Here is a 19,978-nt window from a genome sequence, read left to right as displayed (position 1 = left end):
TTTAACTAACACTGTATTACCTTACTAGCAGTGAGCAGCGCCTGCAAGTTTGTCCCAGTACTTAGGGAAGAACTGATTAGCTCTTCTAAGTGCTCTGAAGTTAAAGCAGTTCCGTTGGCTCTACCCTGTACTTCTGGCACTTTGTGGGAGAGCGTTGCAAATAGCCAGGTTCCTACCTCTCAGGTAGGCTTACATCTTGACTTAGAAATTATTTTTTTCCCCAATGGGTTAATGTTGCTTAACCTGGGAAACATAATCAGTTTTCAGAGGAGAGTTACCAACTTCGAAATGTGTGCATGTTCATTTACATTTGCATGTATAAAGCATATATCTGAAACTTTTTAACATTTCTGAAAGTGAGATACATTTTTATAATTGTATAATTGTATAATTAGTATAATTGTATATTTTATGTGAGAATTGGGTTTTCTCCTGAAAAAAAAAAAATTGCTATGAACGAATCATGTTGTATCCTAAGGCTGATGATACCTTAGGCTTGAAAAAATATGATAAATTGACATTTTTCTGGGAAGGGATTCCTAGCTTGTTCACAAAATTTTCTTTGATTTTCCGACTCACCCCTAAAACTGGCTATGGATTTTTTGACTTACAGTGAAGGCTGCAGCCCCACATGTCATCATACTCCAATAAAATATTCTTACTCTTAATTCTTACCTCATCTTTCAGGAAGAACATTGTTCAAGAGTGTGCAATTTTACAGAAGAGAAGCCTTGAGCTCAGCTCTGCTCTGCTCTGCTCTTCCCTTCCTCTCCCTTTTCCTACCACTATGCATTTCTAATCTCAAAAGCAATTCCGGCATATAGCAAAAAGAAGTGCAGAATTTAACAAGCGAGCTGAAGACAGGAGTCTCAAGTTGGCTGCATGTCATAAATAGAGTAAAAGTTCCTGCCCAAGTGAGAAGTGCTTTGTCTCACTGTCTTTTAAAATGTTCAGTGGCATGGAAATGTATTAGCAAACCTGTGTCTTCTGATTTGGGGTGAATTACTTACAACTCATATTGCATCTACATTCTGTGGCTTGCATGTTTTTGTCCTAGTGTTTGTCCCAAAATCAGTCTCATACCTCTTACCTGTAACAAGTCTTCAAAATTTTAAAAACCTATATTGTGTCCTAGTATGTACTTAGTTTGAAAGTCTCAACTAAACATTTATAGTTCAGCCATGAAGGTACAGTAAGTCTAAGATTTAAACACACTCAAATCCATCAGCACCTACCTGTAATATGAAAAGTAGGCCTGAGCATGCTGATTGGTTATTATAGAATACAGTTTTTTATTATTTTTGTTTTTAATATACTGTACTTCTGTTGGCACAGTCTGACATAGCATTAGTTATTTTTGTAGTAATACCACTGTTGAATCATTTTTTCCTTATCTTGCACTTGTAGCCATCTATAGGAAACCACATGAAGTCATCAGTTAAGTATTAGAAAGTTTTTTTATGTTCCTGATTTTAAGTGTATTATCTCAGTTCACAGAGCACAAGTTTAGAGTTATGGACTGGAGTATAACAGAATGAGTAGCTCAAACCATGACATCAGCCTTAGTGTAAATTCTCAACCAAACTCACTGAATTCTATCGTTCGGGATATCCATACTCAAGCCACTTAAAACCTGTGGGCTGTATGCAGAAAATTTTAAGTAGGAAATAGCTGTCTTCTACCTTTAAAGTTATTTGAAAGAGGTGAATTGTAATTGTAGGATGTAGATCAAGTATATTAATGTAATTTTACCAATCCTGTACTTACCCATCATTTCAGGATAAGAGCGGTTCTTTATATAAAATACATTCAGAACCTTAAAAGATAGAGATGATGGAGCCTGATACATTTTGTAGTATCTAGTGCATTAGGAATCTTGACATTTTGTGGCAGCTTAGTCATATTACTGTGTATTTAACGCTCAGATGTGAAAAAGCAAAGTTGGGACCTTTTAGAACTTCAGTTTTGAAAGTTGGAAGAAATCGCTGTAGTTCTTGGTAAATAGCAAGAGGTGTACATCAAAGGTATGGATTCTAGAATACTACAAAATAACAGTTTGGGAGAGATCTCCAACCTCTTACGGTATAGAAAGTGTTATCCGGTACCTGGTACATAGTGATTTCAGTGACTGCTCAGTACATATTATTAGAGCTACCAGTTAAACCAGACAGAAGTGTGAGGAAGAGGTTAGCACTTGAAATTACCTGCTACTATGGCTGGACTCCAGGCAAGAGTAGTAAAATTCTAAAGAGAAAATGAGATAAGCAGATATATGCAATGAAAATTAAAAGAAAAGCACATATCTGGAGGACAGTTGGAACTATTCTTCCACCTTTCTGTTGGAAAAATATTATCCTTTGCTTTCATCACTGGTACTTTCTAACTAGTCTCACTTTTGCCGGTTATTGTTTTATTTTTAACATATTTAGTAATCCAAGTGTAACATAGTTAAAATAATAAAAAGTAAAATAATTGGAGAAAGGATTATATTGGGAGTAAAGGAAATTTGAAGTCTTAAGTCATTTATGTGTCCTTAGGCAAAATAACCTTTTTGAACTTGTGTTTTTAATCTACTAGAATGCAGCAGGAAAAGATTTTACTAGTATTCTGAAGCATAAATAAGGCATATATGCTGCCATGGTTTTTACTGTTATATTACACAAATATGATTTCTAGATGTCTCTATGTTCTTATTTATATTTGAGGAATATAGAATATGTATCTATTCCTTATAATAGAAGTGGCCCTGCAGGTATAGATAGAACTTGTTTTACCTATGAGCCTTGCCTTGTAGTTATTCACTGTGGCAGAATATATAAAATAATTATTGAAGCACAGAAGATCAAGGGAAAAGTGATAGATTATTTAAGGGATAAGTAGAGCATCTTCATACACTGTAAGATGGCGTGCAGTCTGAGAAAGGTTTAAATATTCATTGATACACTCACGTTAGGCATTGTTATCCCACACAAAATGCCTGTCCTGTGAATTTTTCTAATGAGCTAAGAATTAAGAATTAGAAGATTTTTTTTTTTTTTAACTGCTTTTTGTGTACTACAAGAGTAATACATACACCTTGGGGAAATTTTAAGAATAGAATAATTTTTTAAAAATCCAAAACCCAGGCCAGGCTTGGTGGCTCACGCATGTAATTACAGCACTTTGAGAGTTCAAGACAGGTGGATTATTTGAGTGCAGGAGTTAAAGACCAGCCTGGGCAACATGGCGAACTCCATTTCTACAAAAAATACAAAAATTAATTAGACGTGATGGCACCCCAGGGTAGTCCCAGGTACTTTGGAGGCTGAGATGGGAGGATCACTTGAACCTGGGAGGAATTTCTTGTTTCTTGAGAGACAGAGTCTTACTCTGTTGGAATTGCAGTGACACACCATCATTGCTCACTGCAACCTCAAACTCCTGGGTCAAGCAACTGGCCAGCGTCAGACTCTCAAGTAGCTGGGACTAGAGGCCTCTACCACCAGACCTAACTGATGTTTATTTTTGTAGAGATGTTGCCCAGGCTGGTCTTGAACTTGTTGCCTCCAGCATTACTCATGCCTTGGCCTCCCAAAATGTTGGAATTCACTGGCTAGCTACCACACCGGACTTAAAGATTGTTTCTGATATTTTGATATGTGTGCTGGGATGAACATAATTGGATTAAATTCCTAGACACAGAATTGTTGGGTCAGAGGGTATGCATATTTTAAGTTTTATGCATTTTGCCACACTCCCCTCAAGAAAAATGACAGATTTCTAGTCAAATCAACTAGGTATGAAAAACACTTGTATTTTAAATGTTTTTTGTTTAAGTCAAAGGCTATTGAGGAAACTGGAAGTTAGTAAATCAGAGAAGCATACAAAATATGGGAAAGAGATTACGGGGTCATTTACTTCTTTGCTGTTGGAATAGTTGTCTTGATATTAATGTTCTAGTCGTACTTAGAGAAATGCAGCAAAAAAGTGCTTCTGATCATGGTTTTTTAGCACCTCCTGTATTAGTATTTAAAACTTCTATCATGTCTTCCTTGGGATTTAAGACATTTATGTTTTGTGGGTAGTTAAGAACTAAAATAGATAATTGCTTGGGAAACTGACCATCTCCTGTGCATATTCAGTTTAGGAGTAATCTGGAAACCACAAAGATCGTAGACTTGAAAATAACCCCAAAGTGACAAAGCAATCTCTGAGTACCAGTAGCATGTGAACACACCTCAGAAGAGTCAAATATCCTAATATTTTAAGTCTTTCTAGAAGCCAGCTGTTAGTAAAGTGTTAGAAAAGAAAAAAAGAAAAACTATAGGAAAGACAGTAGTAGAAAAGGGAGATGATAGGTTGCAGAATACAAGCAACTTTTTGAAAGGATGCAGAAAACTTGGTGGTTACATTTTGTACCTTTAGTGAAATAACATTTTCACATTCCTTGACTCAAATATGTAGAACTCTTGAAGGACAGATACAGAGCTCCTACTTTCATGTAACGCTATTTTTCAGGGTAACTGAGGTGCAGAGCACTGTGTCTGTATCTCATTTTGTTCTCACTAATTAAATCTCTGGATGAAAGTGCATATATATATATGACGTGTTGATATTTAAACAGCTGATCTGACTTACAGGAGTTAAACCTTCAGAACTTTGATAATTTCTGTGAAATATAGAGAAATTCAAGAAAATGGAGACATAGCTTGAAAAATCCTTATCCATTGCTAAATAAGATTATTGAAAGGATTGTTTAGTACAAAGAAGATAGTGATCAGTAAAAGCTACCAAAATTCTACACAGTGTGTTTAACAAAGTAGCTTTCAATCTTTTATCTTTATGGGCAGGATAAATATGAGCCAGGTGATAGTATACACAAGCAAGGAACTGAAATCTAGCCTGTCATCAGGAACTTATAGACAGAATCAAATCCAAGGCACCTTAAAAGCATGCAGTATATAAATCTTCGTGTACCTCTGTAGCTGTACATTAGGCATGTCCTCATACTATCCACCAAGTAAAGATTGTTTTTGTACTTAGAAGACATGGAACACTTCAGAAGAGTTTTCATAAAAAGATCCAACACTTAAACATTAATCTATAGCATTCCCCTTAGAGTTTTGCAGATTGATTATTGGACATAGCAATTCACACAGTTTTTCCTGCTATGTGAGCTCATCAAAAACAGTGATTTCAGTTTCTTATCTCTAGCACCTTCTCTGGCACCTGATGCAAAAGTGCATTGAATGTTTGATTACTGAGTTAATAAGTGAGCAGAAGGTGATCACAGTACATATGGCAAAGAAGGCAGTTGTTCACCTTCCTGATTCCCATAGGTCTCAGTTAAATAATTTTCTAAAACTGTGTTTTTAGTGTGGCTGTTAGTTACAAAAACAAACCCCCCTACGTATGCTATGCCCTGTTTCCTACTGGAAAATCACTTTGAATACTATTTTAAGAGTTGGAGGCAATGACAAATTATAGAATCATTTTATATGCAAAATGAAAAACATTTTTTAAGTGTCTGCCATAGAATCAAATAGTGTTTTTTGTACATTTATTGTTTCTGTTATTCAGCTGGCAGTAGGACAGATTTACTACAATAATCCAAAAATGCTAATAAACAAGTGTATCTAACTTTGTAGTTGTTAAGTCACTTTTCTTTTTTTCTGTCTCAGCCCAGAAGAATCAGTGCAGTTTCTGTGGCAGAGCGAGTTGCATTTGAAAGAGGAGAAGAGCCTGGAAAAAGCTGTGGCTACAGTGTTCGATTTGAGTCTATACTTCCTCGTCCTCATGCCAGTATAATGTTTTGTACTGTAGGTCAGTAATGTATTTTGATTTTTCATTTGGGGTTTATATTGTGGTTGTAAAGAAAACTTGATAGCAGAACAGAATGACGAAAGAAATAATGAGCCAGTCTCAGATTTCTTGTTTAAATAAAACTTTTGGCAGTTTTTTCCTTCATGGAAAGTATGATATACCCATTAGATCTTGTAGCTTAGAGAAAATGAAATCATAAAATCAGCGAAAAGAACTATATTTCATAGTACACCATCGCTTTTTAATAGTTTAAATGTACATGCAATTATTTTCTAAAATGATGCTGGGGTCTTTTAGTTGAAATATAGATAATTGTCCAGAGATTTACTGCTTTGAACTTTTCTTTTTGATTGTTTTTCTTTTCAAGGTGTGCTCCTAAGAAAATTAGAAGCAGGCATTCGAGGAATCAGTCATGTAATTGTAGATGAGATACATGAAAGAGATATTAATGTAAGTAACTTGAGAGGTACAGTAAGGTACTTAATTCTGCTATTTCTAAGAGAAATCAGAATGTCTTTGTTTTCCCTTTCCCCCGTTTTTATCATTATCAAAACCATGAACTTCAGTCACTAAGACGTTGAAAATCTTTTTTTAGCGAGATTATTCAATCTTTTTTTTTATTTGTTGTTAAACTTTATAGAAAGCATTCTGGAGGTGAAGACCTATGTTGTAAAGTATAACTGCAGTTAATCAGTAATAGCTGGCATAATTCAGCAATTGAACTAATGATTTATGACTAAATAGCTGATGGAATTTTTACGATTCATTTTTCTTTGATTTGGAAGTTTATGATAGATTTTATAATGGTTTTTTGTTTTGTTTTTGTGAGACAGAGTCTTGCTCTGTCACCCAGGCTGGAGTGCAGTGGCACCATCTCAGCTCACAGCAACCTCCGCCTCCCGTGTTCAAGCAATTCTCCTTCCTCAGCCTCCTGAGTAGCTGGGACTACAGGTGTCCACCACCATGCCCGACTGATTTTTGTATTTTCAGTGAAGACTGGGTTTCATCATGATGGTCAGGCTGGTATCGAACTCCTGACCTCAGGTGATCCACCTTCCTTAACCTCCCAAAATGCTGGGATTACAGGCATGAGTCATTGTGCCCAGCCTATAATGTTTATAATTAAGAGTCCTTTTAGATGTTTTCAGCTCTGGTCTTTTCAGATGTTAATGAGAATCATGCCAAAAATTAGGAAGAATTTATTTCCAACCCCTCTTTCTTTTGGTCCTTGACAAAAACTGTAAAATCAACTTGCTATGCAATTAAATGATATGAAATGATATCCAAGCTAAGTAGTATAGTGACTTTCAAAGGTTTCAGTGCATGGGCAGCATGCTTATTTAAACTGTCAACCATAACTCAAAGCATTTCTATTTTTTTTTCTTTTTCTTTTTTCTTCTCCCATCCCCCATCCTGAAGTTATCCAGGGGCTACCAGCCATAAGTTCAGTCAATCATTAGCAAACACAAGACATCACTTCAGAGTTTCTAAGTATTTTAGGAGTTGTATGCCAGGAAAGGGGGTCAAAGACCAAAATATATATTTCATAATATCATAAGTCATAAAATTGGATAGTACTCAGCAACAAAAAGAAAGTACTGATTCATCCATCAGTGTGGATACATTTTAAAACATTATTCTAAAAGAAATAAGCTAGAGGAGACATACCTACCATATAATTTTATGCATATGAAATTTTAGAAAAAAGCAAATCTGATCTGTGGTGACAAATCAGTAGTGTCCAGGGATTGGGAATTTCCAAATTTCAAGCATAACAGTCAAAAAAAATTTAACTGTTATGCTTGAAATGTGACATTATTTGATGTATTTTCTATTTAATAAAATTAAAAATAAGGTTAATAAAAGGATTTGGATTTTAGATCTTATGATAATATGTAACACTCATTTTAATTCTTTTTTGAGGGGGAGTCTTGCCCTTGTTACCTAGGCTAGAGTGCAATGGCGCGATCTCGGCTCACTGCAACCTCTGCCTCCCAGGTTTAAGCGATTCTCCTTGCCTCAGCCTCCCAAGTAGCTGGGATTACAGGTGCCTGCCACCAGTCCTGGCTAATTTTTGTATTTTTAGTAGAGATAGGATTTCACCATGTTGGCCAGGCTGGTCTCAAACTCTAAACCTCAGGTGATCCACCCTAGTGACCTCAAAGCATTTCTTAAAGATTTTCTCCTCTTACTTTTATATCTGTTTTTGTTAAACATCTTCAGTTTTGTCAAAACTAAGCTAAAGCAAATAAGACTGGTTTAGGTGGTTTATCATGACTATAAATCATGTAACTTTTCAGTAGGGCAAAGTTTTTGCTCTTTTGTCCTTTATAATCTCTTGGAAACTTTATAGGTTTTTCCTAATTAACTTAATTGACAAATGTTTCGATATTATCTTTGCTTGTTAATGTAGCAATGTTCTTAGGGTTTAAATTATTCCAAACACTGGAATAATGTCATGGATTATCGTTGGTATTTTTCTAAAACAGTAAGTTTTGGTCAGCTTAAGCAACTTAAGATGTAAGTCTGGGCCAGGCACAGTGGCTCACGCCTGTAATCCTAGCACTTTGGGAGGCTGAGGTGCATGGGTCTCTTGAGGTCTGTGTACTTTTCACAGTGAAACCTTGTCTGGTATTGTTTGGTCCGTTTTTCTCCGGTCCTGACCAGTCTTACCCGGTTTGGTCTGCTCTTGCCTGGTTTGGTCCAGTCCTGTCTGGCCTAATCTGGTCCGGATAGGTCTTGTCCTGTCCGGTTTGGGCCAGTCCTGACTCCTGACCAGTCTTATCCGGGTCTGGTCCTGTCTTGTCTGATCCCGGCCAGTCTTATCTGGTTTGCTGCGGTTTGGTCTGGTCTTATCCGGTCCTGACGGGGTCTTGTCTGGTTTGGTCCGGTCTTGCCCAGTCCTGACTGGTCTTGTCTGGTCCTGACCAGTGTTGTCCGGTTTGGTCTGGTCCAGTTTGGTTTGGTCCAGTCCAGTCTGGCCCGGTTTGGTCCGGTCTGGTCCAGTTTGGTTTGGTCTTGTCCGGTCCGGTCTTGTCTTGTCTTGGAGTTTCACTCTTCTGCCCAGGCTAGAGTGAAGTTTCTGCATCTCAGCTCACTGCAACCTCTGCCCCCGAGTTCAGGCAATTCTCCTACGAGTAGCTGGGATTGTAGGCGCCTCCCACCACACCTGGCTAATTTTTGTATTTTTAGTAGAGACGGGGTTTCACCATGTTGGCCAAACTGGTCTCAAACTCCTGACCTCAGGTGATCCGCCTGCCTCGGCCTCCCAAAGTGCTGGGATTTACAGGCGTGGGCCACTGTGCCCAGCCTGCAGAAACTTTTCATGTTCTCTTTCAAGATAAATCTTACCTAGTTCTGTCACCTTACATAGAAAACCCAAGTGCACTTACAGACCATTTACTATAAATAATAGAATTTAACAGTATGGCTGGATAAAAGGTTAATATACCAAAGGCAGTTGCATTTTTTATACTTAGACAAATAACTAGAAAAACAAACAAAGATCCCATTGCAGTAGTCAAAAGTATTCAGTACCTAAGAATAAAAAAAAATGCAAGATCTCTACAAGAAAAATAAGTTTTATTACAAAACACTGAAAAAGAAAAGACGACGTTTTATATATAGAAGGATTTAATAGCATATCAATTATTTTCAAGTTGGTCCACATTTCGAATGCAATTCTAATTAAAATCCCAGCAAGGTTTTCCATATAACTTGATGAGGTGATTATAAATACTTAAAAAGATTGATTTATGGCCCCAAATAGCTTGTACTTCTAAAGAAGAGCAGAATAGAGAATCTTGGTTTACAGATAACAAGACTTGTTTTGAAGCTAAAATAATCAAGACAGTGAGGTACATGAGTTAACAGATGGGATAAGACAGGGCACAAAAGCACATTGTATGTTACATGTTACATGCAACATTGTTAGGAGACAGTGGTGGCACCTCAGATCAGTGAGAAAGGGAATGAGCGATTAAGTAAATGGAACTGGAAACTAATGGTTATTTCAAAGTAGTTGAAATCGGTTTCCTGCCTCATAACTAAGTACAAAAATCAACTCCATATAGATTGAGAACTTTAAACGTGTTGACGCATGAAAGAGTTTTTCGAACACTGAAGTAGAAAATATAAAAATATAAATAAGCATCTTCTAGACTGCGCTGCCCAAAAGAAATATGTAAACCACATAGATAATTTAAATTTTTCTAATAATACATTTAAAAAGGTGAAAAGGTGAAATTAAACATATTTAACCCAGAATATCTAAAATATTTACAACACGCAGTTAATTTTAAAAGTTGCATTTGAGATATTTTGCATTATTTTTCTTCATATGGTGTCTTCAAAATTTGATATGTGTTTTACTAGAGTACATCTCAATTCAGATTAATGCTACTGTATTGGGCAGCGTAGTCTTAGACCCTCTGAAAGGATTGCTGAAAACATGAAATGCACTAACCTTGAAATAAAAGATCAATGTGTTATTTTATGTTAAAATTAAGGTTATTTGTTTAATCAAAAGGTTATTTCCTTACTTTAAGGAAAACCACAAGCTCGAAGATTCCAATAAGTTAGTATAGGAATATATAAGCAACTTCTACAAATCAGTAAGAAAAGTAAACAACTTAGTAGAAAAATGAGCAAAAACACAGGCATTTTGTAGAAGAGGAAATATTTGGCTAATAAACATGAAGATAATCTCATTGGGACTAATAGGAAAGTATAGATCTAGATCACAACAAGACACTGCTTTATATCCATTTATTTAATAAAAAATGACACTAAAAATGTTGGAGAGTATGTGGATCAGCAGGATCACTTATCCACTGCTCATGGGGATATATAAATAATGGAACCACTTAGGAAAATAGTTAAGCATTATGTCCCGAAGTTCAGCAGTTAACATACCCTATAGCTTGGCAATTCCATACCCACACTTAACCTACAGAAACTTGGATATGTTTAGCACTCCTGTTTAGACTTGAACAAGAATGCTCATAGTAGCAAATGTTCACATTAGTAAATCTTGAAAAGAAGCCACATATGTGTAAGAGTAAGTGAATTAACTGATATATTCATACACTGGGACAGTAAACTGTCATCAGAAAGGATGAGTATAGTAATGTGTGGATGAATCTTAGCAATGCTGTTGTATGTAAAAAAGGAAATCCCAAGACAACATAAAATATGCATTCCCATAAAGTAAGTGAAATTTAAAAATATAGTCGGCCGAGGCGGATGGATCACTTGAGGCCAGGAGTTTGAGATCAGCCTGGACAACATGGCTCGGCTCACTGCAGCCTCTTCCCTCCTGGGTTCAAGTGATTATCCTGCCTCAGCCTCCTGAGTACCTGGGATTACAGGCATGTGCCACCACACTGGGCTAATTTTGTATTTTTAGTAGAGACAGGATTTCTCCATGTTAGTCAGGCTGGTCTCGAACTCCCGACCTCAGATTATCTGCCCGCCTTGACCTCCGAAAATACTGGGATTACAGGTGTGAGCCACCAGGCCTGGCCAGTAGCACTCATTTCTAATCTCCACAACTATTAGGCTACAACTGTTCTTAAAAATTGTTATTGTTATCTTAAAAATTGATAAAAGACCCACTGTGGTCCTTTATCTTGGCACTTCTATGAGTCATCTAAGAAACTGAATTTAATTGATGTCTTGTGGCTGTATAACTGCATAGCTTGTTATATAAACTTAACGTAATTTCGAAAATTTTGTGTTTGTTTTTTGATAGACTGACTTCCTTTTGGTAGTACTGCGTGATGTTGTTCAGGCTTATCCTGAAGTTCGCATTGTTCTTATGTCCGCTACTATTGATACCAGCATGTTCTGTGAATATTTCTTCAATTGCCCCATCATTGAAGTTTATGGGAGGACTTACCCAGTTCAAGGTAATACTGTGGGGGTGGTATAGGAACATCTTTTGTGCAATAGGGTTTGTATTTTCTTAATCCTGGAGATTAGAGTTACAATTTAAAGAATACTTAAAATGCAGGACAAATTATGGTATCAAATGTATCATAGCATTTTTGAGGGGTTTCTCGTCTGTAATTTTATACAGTAGTGAGTACAGTCTGAGAAGTGAGACCAGGTTTCATTTACTACTTGAGTAGTTTGCATATCCAGTAAGTTTCCAGGCCTTTAATTATAAAGCCAAACTTCTAAAAAGTATATAGTCAAAGGGAAATCACTGTGGTGTATAGGTAATTATGGCAATTACTATTAAAAGTTTAAGCAGCCAGGATCAAATTAAGAATCCTTTTTAGAGCCTGAGCAACTTGATTTTGAATTAAGATTAAGGGAAGTGTATCAAGGTTATGTATTTCTGATAAGTGAGAGTTCTTTAGTATCTTTTTGTTTTTCTAAGACAGGGTCTCACTCTGTCCCCCAGACTGGAGTGTAGTGGTGCAATCTTGGCTCACTGCAACCTCTGGCTCCCAGGCTCAACCAGTCCTCCCATCTCAGCTTCCTGAGTACCTGGGACTACAGGCGCACACCACCGCGCCTGGCTAATTTTTGTATATTTTGTAGAGACAAGGTCTCACCCTGTTGCCCAAGCTGGTCTCAAACTCATGGACTCAAGCAGTCAGCCCGCCTCAGCCTACCAAAGTGCTGGGATTATAGTCTAGAGCCACTGCACCCAGCCTTCTTTACTGTCTTTAGGAGTTGTTAGCACAGTTTTCTAGGATAGTCATCTGGTAGCTGTGGGGGAAAAAAAGAATTATGGCACATTCTAATTGAGGGCATGAAAATAAGAGAGAAACAGTGTAGATAGATATAAAGTGATGTTATGGCTATGCCAGCATGCTAAGCCAGTATAATTCACTGGGGTACAGGTTAATTCTAAAACTGCTGTACATGTGTACTGGAAATGACATACAAGTAAATGGATGGCAAGTGGTGGGAGCTCAGTTTCTTACTACTAGAAAGAGAAGTTAAGGATAAGTGGGATTGCTAGAACAAACCATATGGTACTGGATTACACTCAGAGATCAGTATGAACTTGTGTTTAGCTAAATGGAGATACAAATGGATAGGTATAGAAATAATTATAGATAGGTGTGGATACATGTGTTAGTATACATACACATTTTTTTCTAGCTCTGTGTGCTGAGTGGGAGTAGAAGCAGTGACACCCAGTAGGTAGGGATATGCCCCACATCCAGATTTTGTTTTTAATGCCGTTCTCCAATTAAAGGAGCCAGATATTCCTGGAGAAATGGCTGCTTCTAGGATGAAACAATATACAAAAATGAGCCTGGAATATCTTGTCCCTTAAAGTAAGGAGGTGCCTAAAAGAAGCCCATGACGATGGGAATAAAGGGACACAGGAGCCAACCTGAAAGAGCTCCCAATGGCCAAAGCTGGAACAGTTTGAGGAAAAAAAATAACATGGTATTAGATTACCAAAATATAAAATATTTGTGTGTCTATATTGATATGTAAATAAGTGGTTTAATAAGAATAGTGACAAATGTCTCCTACAGAAGAATTTTAAACAATTTATGTAAATGGTCTCCCCATTTTTCAAACAAGTGGGCCTGAACTACCTAACCCCTGAGTGGGCTGTTTAATAACTTCTAAAGAGTACAGTGTGGGAAGAAGGGAAAATGAGTAACTTTACAGCGGAGAAACTTGGCAGGCACTACCACAGGTGATGAAGTTTTAACATCATGAGGAGTAAGTCACATTGATAGGATATGCCCTTAATATGATGTGATGAGACTGGCACTTTGGGAGTCTTTGGATATAGAGGGTGTTTCGATTATAAAGACATTCTGGGGCCATCTGAGAATCTCGGGCATAATTGATCAACAGATCTTCCAGTCCTTGCATTGAGATCCTTCTTCAGATTAACTAGAAGCCATTTTGTGTGTGCATACTGACAGAGGAAGGATGGACTGTGGTATATTGTATTGAAGTTACTTCTTTCCATGTATAACTCCCACACAATGGAAGTGTGTAGATAAATGTTTGACTGAATGTTAATACACAGAGGATACCCCAACTGGCTCTGTGGGAACATGTATAAAAGACACCTCACCCTCCTTCGAGGTCTAAGAGAGGGAAACACTATGAGTTTGATGAGGAAAATAAGGTTATTGCTACTGGAATTTTTTGGCAGTTGTGAAGAATCAGACTAGAGGGGTATTAAAGTAGTTTTGAACTATGAATTAGCAAATGAATTTGGGTCTGCTCCATTGTGAAAGTTGATAGTACTTAACCTGACTGGACTGTCCCTGGCAGAATATTTTCTGGAAGACTGCATTCAGATGACCCACTTTATTCCTCCACCAAAAGACAAGAAGAAGAAGGATAAAGATGATGATGGTGGTGAGGATGATGATGTAAGTGAATTTCATGAAGAATTTCCATTATGGGCAAATTGTCAATGCGAGAAAAAAATGAGTTAATATAACATGGCAATGTATTAGCATTACAGCAAACTTTCTTAAAAACTGACTGTAATGTCGGCTTTTGGATTAATTGATGTATTTTACTGCAAAAAAATTCCAGGTTCAGTGACAAGCTGTTTCTATCACAAATTATTTCTGGCGTAAAGATCAAAAGAAAAAGAAGAAAGAATACGATGTTTAAAGGCCAGCCATGGTTAGGGACAACACTGTTGTGTAAGGTTTTGCTACTCAAAGTTTTTCAGTAGGCTGCAGCACCTGGGAAACTGGTAGAATGGCAGAATCCTGTGCCCCACCCTAGATCTGCTGAGTCAGAATCTACAGTTCAACAAGATCCTCAGGTGATCTGTATATACAATAAAGTTTAAGAAGCAGCAGCTATAGCTTTAGCTACAGGAGACGGGAGATGACATTATCAGGTGGACAGAGTATTAAATCAGGGAGCAATGAGGGATTTCCTAGGAGAAACAGGAAAGAAAAGACTTACTTTGTAGTGCTTGAGAGTTGGACAACGATAGTATAAAAATGGATTATCTGGAAATAGACTGAGACAGCCAGCAATGCAGAATTTGCTAGAAAACGTAAGATTATATCTTTTCAATCAAAAGATCTGAAGATGTAAATGAACAGCAGATTAGAAAATTTAGGAAAAAGACCAATTGCAACAACCGTTTCTCAACTTGTTTTATCATTGATTCTAATGTAAATTTTTTGGAAAATACCACATTATTTCATTAATAGAAATATACTCAGTAGAAGGCTCTGTGAGAGGTTTGAGTCAAATTTAAGTTTGTGTTTGAATTTTAGTCCTATCCTGTGAGAAATATGAGTTAGTAGAAAAGTTCAGTATATTGATGTAAGCTCTACATTTTTGGAAATTAAATTTCTTCCGTATTCTATAGTGTGTGACTAGTCAACTAGAATAAATAATGACATTACAAGTAATTAGAGTCACTAGAAGAAATCTAGAAGACTTATCTCATGAGCCGTAGTAACTGAGACAATCCGAAAATATGTCTCCCTGTTGTTTACAGGCAAATTGCAACTTGATCTGTGGTGATGAATATGGTCCAGAAACAAGGTTGAGCATGTCTCAATTGAACGAAAAGGAAACTCCTTTTGAACTCATCGAAGCTCTACTTAAGTACATTGAAACCCTTAATGTTCCTGGAGCTGTGTTGGTTTTTTTGCCTGGCTGGAATCTGATTTATACTATGCAGAAGCATTTGGAAATGAATCCACATTTTGGTATGAGTCTTTGAATTCTCACATATTTGAGAGTGAAAATGAATGTTTTGCTAGTGCATTAGCCAGTATGTGAAAACAAAATTTTACTTTCGAGTAAAAATAGGTATAATGGAGAGCTGTTTGAAACCAGCTCCTGTTTTCAGTCCCTGATTGTTCTGTATTGTTATATAGGAAGCCATCGGTATCAGATTCTACCTCTGCATTCTCAGATTCCTCGAGAGGAACAGCGCAAAGTGTTTGATCCAGTACCAGTTGGAGTAACCAAGGTAAATATTAAACACTACAGTGATGGGAGTGGAAGGTGACATAGATACTAAACAAATGTTACAGGTCTTCAAAGAGCTACCCAAAAAATGGTAACCCATCTAAATTGAGGAAGAAAAAAGGAGTCTTTCTCTTTCTGAGCTTAGTAGATCGTTCATTAATCAGTTATTGGGTGATCTTTTTAGGACTTCTGTAATTTTCTTGTCATTTGTTACATACATAAGCAAATCAGTCCTTTCAAGTAACTAATAAGAATATTTTCTGGAGTGTAATTTTTCTTTCTTCACAGGTTATTTTGTCCACAAATATTGCTGAAACAAGCATTACCATAAACGATGTTGTTTATGTCATTGACTCCTGCAAGTAAGTTACTGGGAAACCTGTTTGCCTGTTCCAGTGTTACTAACTGGAAACTTCTTACCAGTTAACAGAATCAAAAACACTTTATTTTTAAACTCCTATGTTCTTAAATCTCCAAAATTATTGTGCATCTATATAGCATTATAGGTAATTGATAATTAAGAGTAATTATTTCTGTTGATTACTGCAAATCAGTTATGGTAGAAAGTGACAAAGCTTGAAACTGTAACTGATGATTACTTCTCATTGCTCTTGGCTGCTGGTGTCTCACTTATTTCCCATTGGGTGTTTCCATTGATCACTGCCGTACTATAGCATGCTGTTTGATGAATAAAGATGACCAGTGTTTAGCACATGACAAATATCCTACCTTGAAGGACACTCCTTTAAGGATTAAAGGTCTTCATTTTGGTATGAGATGAGCCTGGAAAATATACCGGGAGACATTCTGTGTAGATACAGGAATTACATGGTAATTGATAAATTGAAAGGACAAAAAAGTTGAAACTTGGTTATATCTGGCCAACTTGTGCCCCATGACTTCTCTATATAATTCGTTAGTCTGTCCTGACAATGAAAACAATTTGCTGCCAACATCCATTTTAGGAAATGATGAATAGCATTCTGTGCTAATCCCAGTAGTTTAGTGGCAGCTGTCTCTGTATGTAACATTGAAGGAATCTGAGGTTACTTGGGGGTTCAAAAGGACCACACAGGCATCACTAGATACAGATATCCTAAAAGTTACACTAAACTTTGGAATAGAGATGACTTAAATAATTACTTTCTTTTGTGTATGTGCCATATTCCATTTAAATGGCTTTGCATTTGTTAATTTATGTAATGTTTACCAAAAAAACTCTATAAGGTAGATAATGGCATGGAAAGTTTGGCCAAGGCAGTTCAGCTGGTAAGTGGCAGGTGGATGTTACATTGCCTTTTAGTAGGTTGACAACTAGGAGTTTGCAGTCAGATTGCCGATTCTTACTTGTGCCATTCATGAATAGACATCACAAGCAGGTATGGCTTTAACTACGTAGTGGAAAGCATTCACTACTTAGTGGATATGTAATAGTTATTGATAATACATGAGTCTTAGAATTAACAACTTTTTCCTATGTAGGCAGAAAGTGAAACTCTTCACTGCTCACAACAATATGACCAACTATGCTACCGTATGGGCATCAAAAACAAACCTTGAGCAACGGAAAGGGCGAGCTGGCCGAGTACGGCCTGGATTCTGCTTTCACCTGTGCAGCCGAGCTCGTTTTGAGAGGTAAGACCCATTCTTGACCTTTTAGTAAGGGATTTTTGTTCTGTTCTCTGTAGGGACAGATGTGTGCAATTATGTAAACCTGCCAGTTTAAGCTGATCTAAGTCTTGCCAGCCATGTTGGAATCAGGTGTAAATGTTTCATAAGGATCTTCATCACAAATCATTTATAGAGAATAAGCCAGAATTAGAAATACGGAGACCTAGATTTTAATATTATTTGTGCCTAATACATTGTATAACACTAAGTGGTTACTCCTTAGGCCTGCATTTCCCTCATTCTATAAAATATTAAGTTACTTAACGTCTCTTGTTTCCTCCGTTGTAAAAAGAATATGGTAAATAATGCCTAACCCATAGGGTTGGAATAAGTATTAAATGAGTTAATAATGTAAAATACTTTGAACAGTGTCTGGCACATCATGATCTCCCAACAAGTGTTTGCAGTTGTTAATTTATACAGGTCAGATATCTCTTTTAAAACTGAAATGCTTGGGACCAGAAGTGGTTTTGGATTTTTTTTCTTGGTAATATTTGCATTGTATTTACCAGTTGGGCATCCCTAATCTGAAAACATGAAATCCAAAACGCTCTAATGAGCATTTCCTTTAAGTGTCGTGTCAGAAGTCAAAAAGTTTTGGATTTTAAAGAGTTACATCTATAAGAGCCTTTCACTAAAATTACATGAACTAGGAAGGTGGGGAGGTTGTAGAGAAATGTTAGTATGAGTAATCATCCTACAAAAAGTGTCATTGTCATTTTTAACCCATGTTTGTCAACAGGCAAGGCCATCAAGCTGTGAGGATAAGTCAGAAACCACTATGCAACCAGATTAAATTTTGTCAACAGTGTGTATAGTGAATGATAAAAGGTTCAGTGGTAATTGTAAAATGAAAGGGCAGCTCTGTATCCCTGATTACCTTGCTGCAAAAAGTTCATTAAACTAACATCTGTGTATACACAAGGAGGATGGTTATTTTATGCTTGTTTTCTCTTAGACTTGAAACCCACATGACACCAGAGATGTTCCGAACACCATTGCATGAAATTGCTCTTAGCATAAAACTTCTGCGTCTAGGAGGAATTGGCCAATTTCTGGCCAAAGCAATTGAACCTCCCCCTTTGGATGCTGTGATTGAAGCAGAACACACTCTTAGAGGTACTTACAAATACAGACCTACTTGACACAGATATTAATCATACCATCTGTCTTATCCTGGCAGATAACACTTAACAAATGAATCAAGATGAAGATGTAGTCAACAGGGCTGTGATAATATTAAGGCCTCCAGTCTTACCTTAGGTAGTTAGTATAGTTACTGTTCTAATGAGCAATGAGAAGGAAGAAAGGGACAATGTGAGTCTTACTTTAAAAAAGAAAAGAAAATTTAAAAAGGCATTTCTTAACTGTGTACTAAAGATCAGAACATAAGTTTCTCATGATACCCACAGTATTTCATATGAATTTCTTAGAACTTTTTTTGTTTTTTTGAGATGGAATCTTGCTCCATTGCCCAGGCTGGAGTGCGGTGGCATGATCTCAGCTCACTGCAACCTCCATCTCCCAGGTTCAAGCCATTCTTCTGCCTCAGCCTCCCGAGTAGCTGAGACTACAGGCATACACCACTACACCCGGCCAATTTTTGTATTTTACTAAGACAGGGCTTCACCATTTTGGCCAGGCTGGTCTGAAACTCCCGACCTCAAGTGATCCACCCACCTCAGCCTCCCAAAGTGCTGGGATTACAGGCGGGAGCCACTGCATCCAGCCTGGAACATTTATGTTTTCTTGCTAAACTTGTTACAGAAGCAGTGAAAAAGTACAGTGAAAATTAAGGGCATTGGAGCTAGATCTGAATTTGAATTTTGAATCTAGCATTTATCTACTATGTTAACTTCAGAATTTTCTCTAGATTTTACCTTTTTTTAAACATTAACAGCTGGGTGTCAGACTTCTTATGGCATATAGAAACTTATGCTGCTATTATAGTGAATACTGTATTTATAGACTTCATATGAATTGTATTTGTTTTTATAACCTATAGGATGTAGTTGTAATACTTTCTTTATGTTGGGTGCTCCAGATTTTGATTTTGTTCTATTTTTGAGTACAGTAAATTGTTGGCTGTAGACATGGTATTAGCGATTGGCTTGACAAAAGAGGAACTCTGAACCATCTTAACCTTAATTTAGAGTAATGTTTTGTCTGCCTAAAATTGGTGTTCATTTGTTTCTACTCACAAAGAACTATCTCCCCACAGAGCTTGATGCATTAGATGCCAATGATGAGTTGACTCCTTTGGGACGAATCCTGGCTAAACTCCCCATTGAGCCTCGTTTTGGCAAAATGATGATAATGGGGTGTATTTTCTAGTAAGTGCTTTGTTTCTCTTCATTAAGTGGTAGAATAATTTCAGAATCTTCTCCTCCCTGTAAAAGCAGTATTGGCTCAGATAGACGAAAAAAATCCTAAATGTTCTTCAGGGAAGTAGCATACCTAGATATTTAGAGAAGTGTACACTAAAAAAATGAACAATTCCAGTAAATGGATATCTGGGCCCAACATGGGGAAAAGGGCACTGATTTCTCAAAAGTTAAAA

General features: G+C 37.0%; 1 protein-coding gene across 1 annotated transcript in view; it reads left to right on the top strand.

The window, feature by feature from the left end:
* DHX9 (DExH-box helicase 9) overlaps window positions 1-19,978 on the top strand; it is a 49,209-nt gene that overhangs the window by 22,145 nt on the left and 7,086 nt on the right. The window contains exons 13-22 of the mRNA XM_030818777.1: window positions 5,661-5,802; window positions 6,170-6,252; window positions 11,555-11,711; window positions 14,068-14,168; window positions 15,269-15,482; window positions 15,654-15,748; window positions 16,036-16,109; window positions 17,230-17,382; window positions 18,377-18,537; window positions 19,640-19,751. Coding sequence (XP_030674637.1) covers window positions 5,661-5,802; window positions 6,170-6,252; window positions 11,555-11,711; window positions 14,068-14,168; window positions 15,269-15,482; window positions 15,654-15,748; window positions 16,036-16,109; window positions 17,230-17,382; window positions 18,377-18,537; window positions 19,640-19,751 — 1,292 coding nt within the window. The remainder of the gene's footprint in view (window positions 1-5,660; window positions 5,803-6,169; window positions 6,253-11,554; window positions 11,712-14,067; window positions 14,169-15,268; window positions 15,483-15,653; window positions 15,749-16,035; window positions 16,110-17,229; window positions 17,383-18,376; window positions 18,538-19,639; window positions 19,752-19,978) is intronic.

This window comes from Nomascus leucogenys, chromosome 9 (genome assembly GCF_006542625.1).
Source record: "Nomascus leucogenys isolate Asia chromosome 9, Asia_NLE_v1, whole genome shotgun sequence".
Lineage (NCBI taxonomy): Eukaryota > Metazoa > Chordata > Mammalia > Primates > Hylobatidae > Nomascus > Nomascus leucogenys.
Note: the sequence above shows the minus strand (reverse complement) of the source record. Positions and strands in the feature narration are given on the sequence as shown.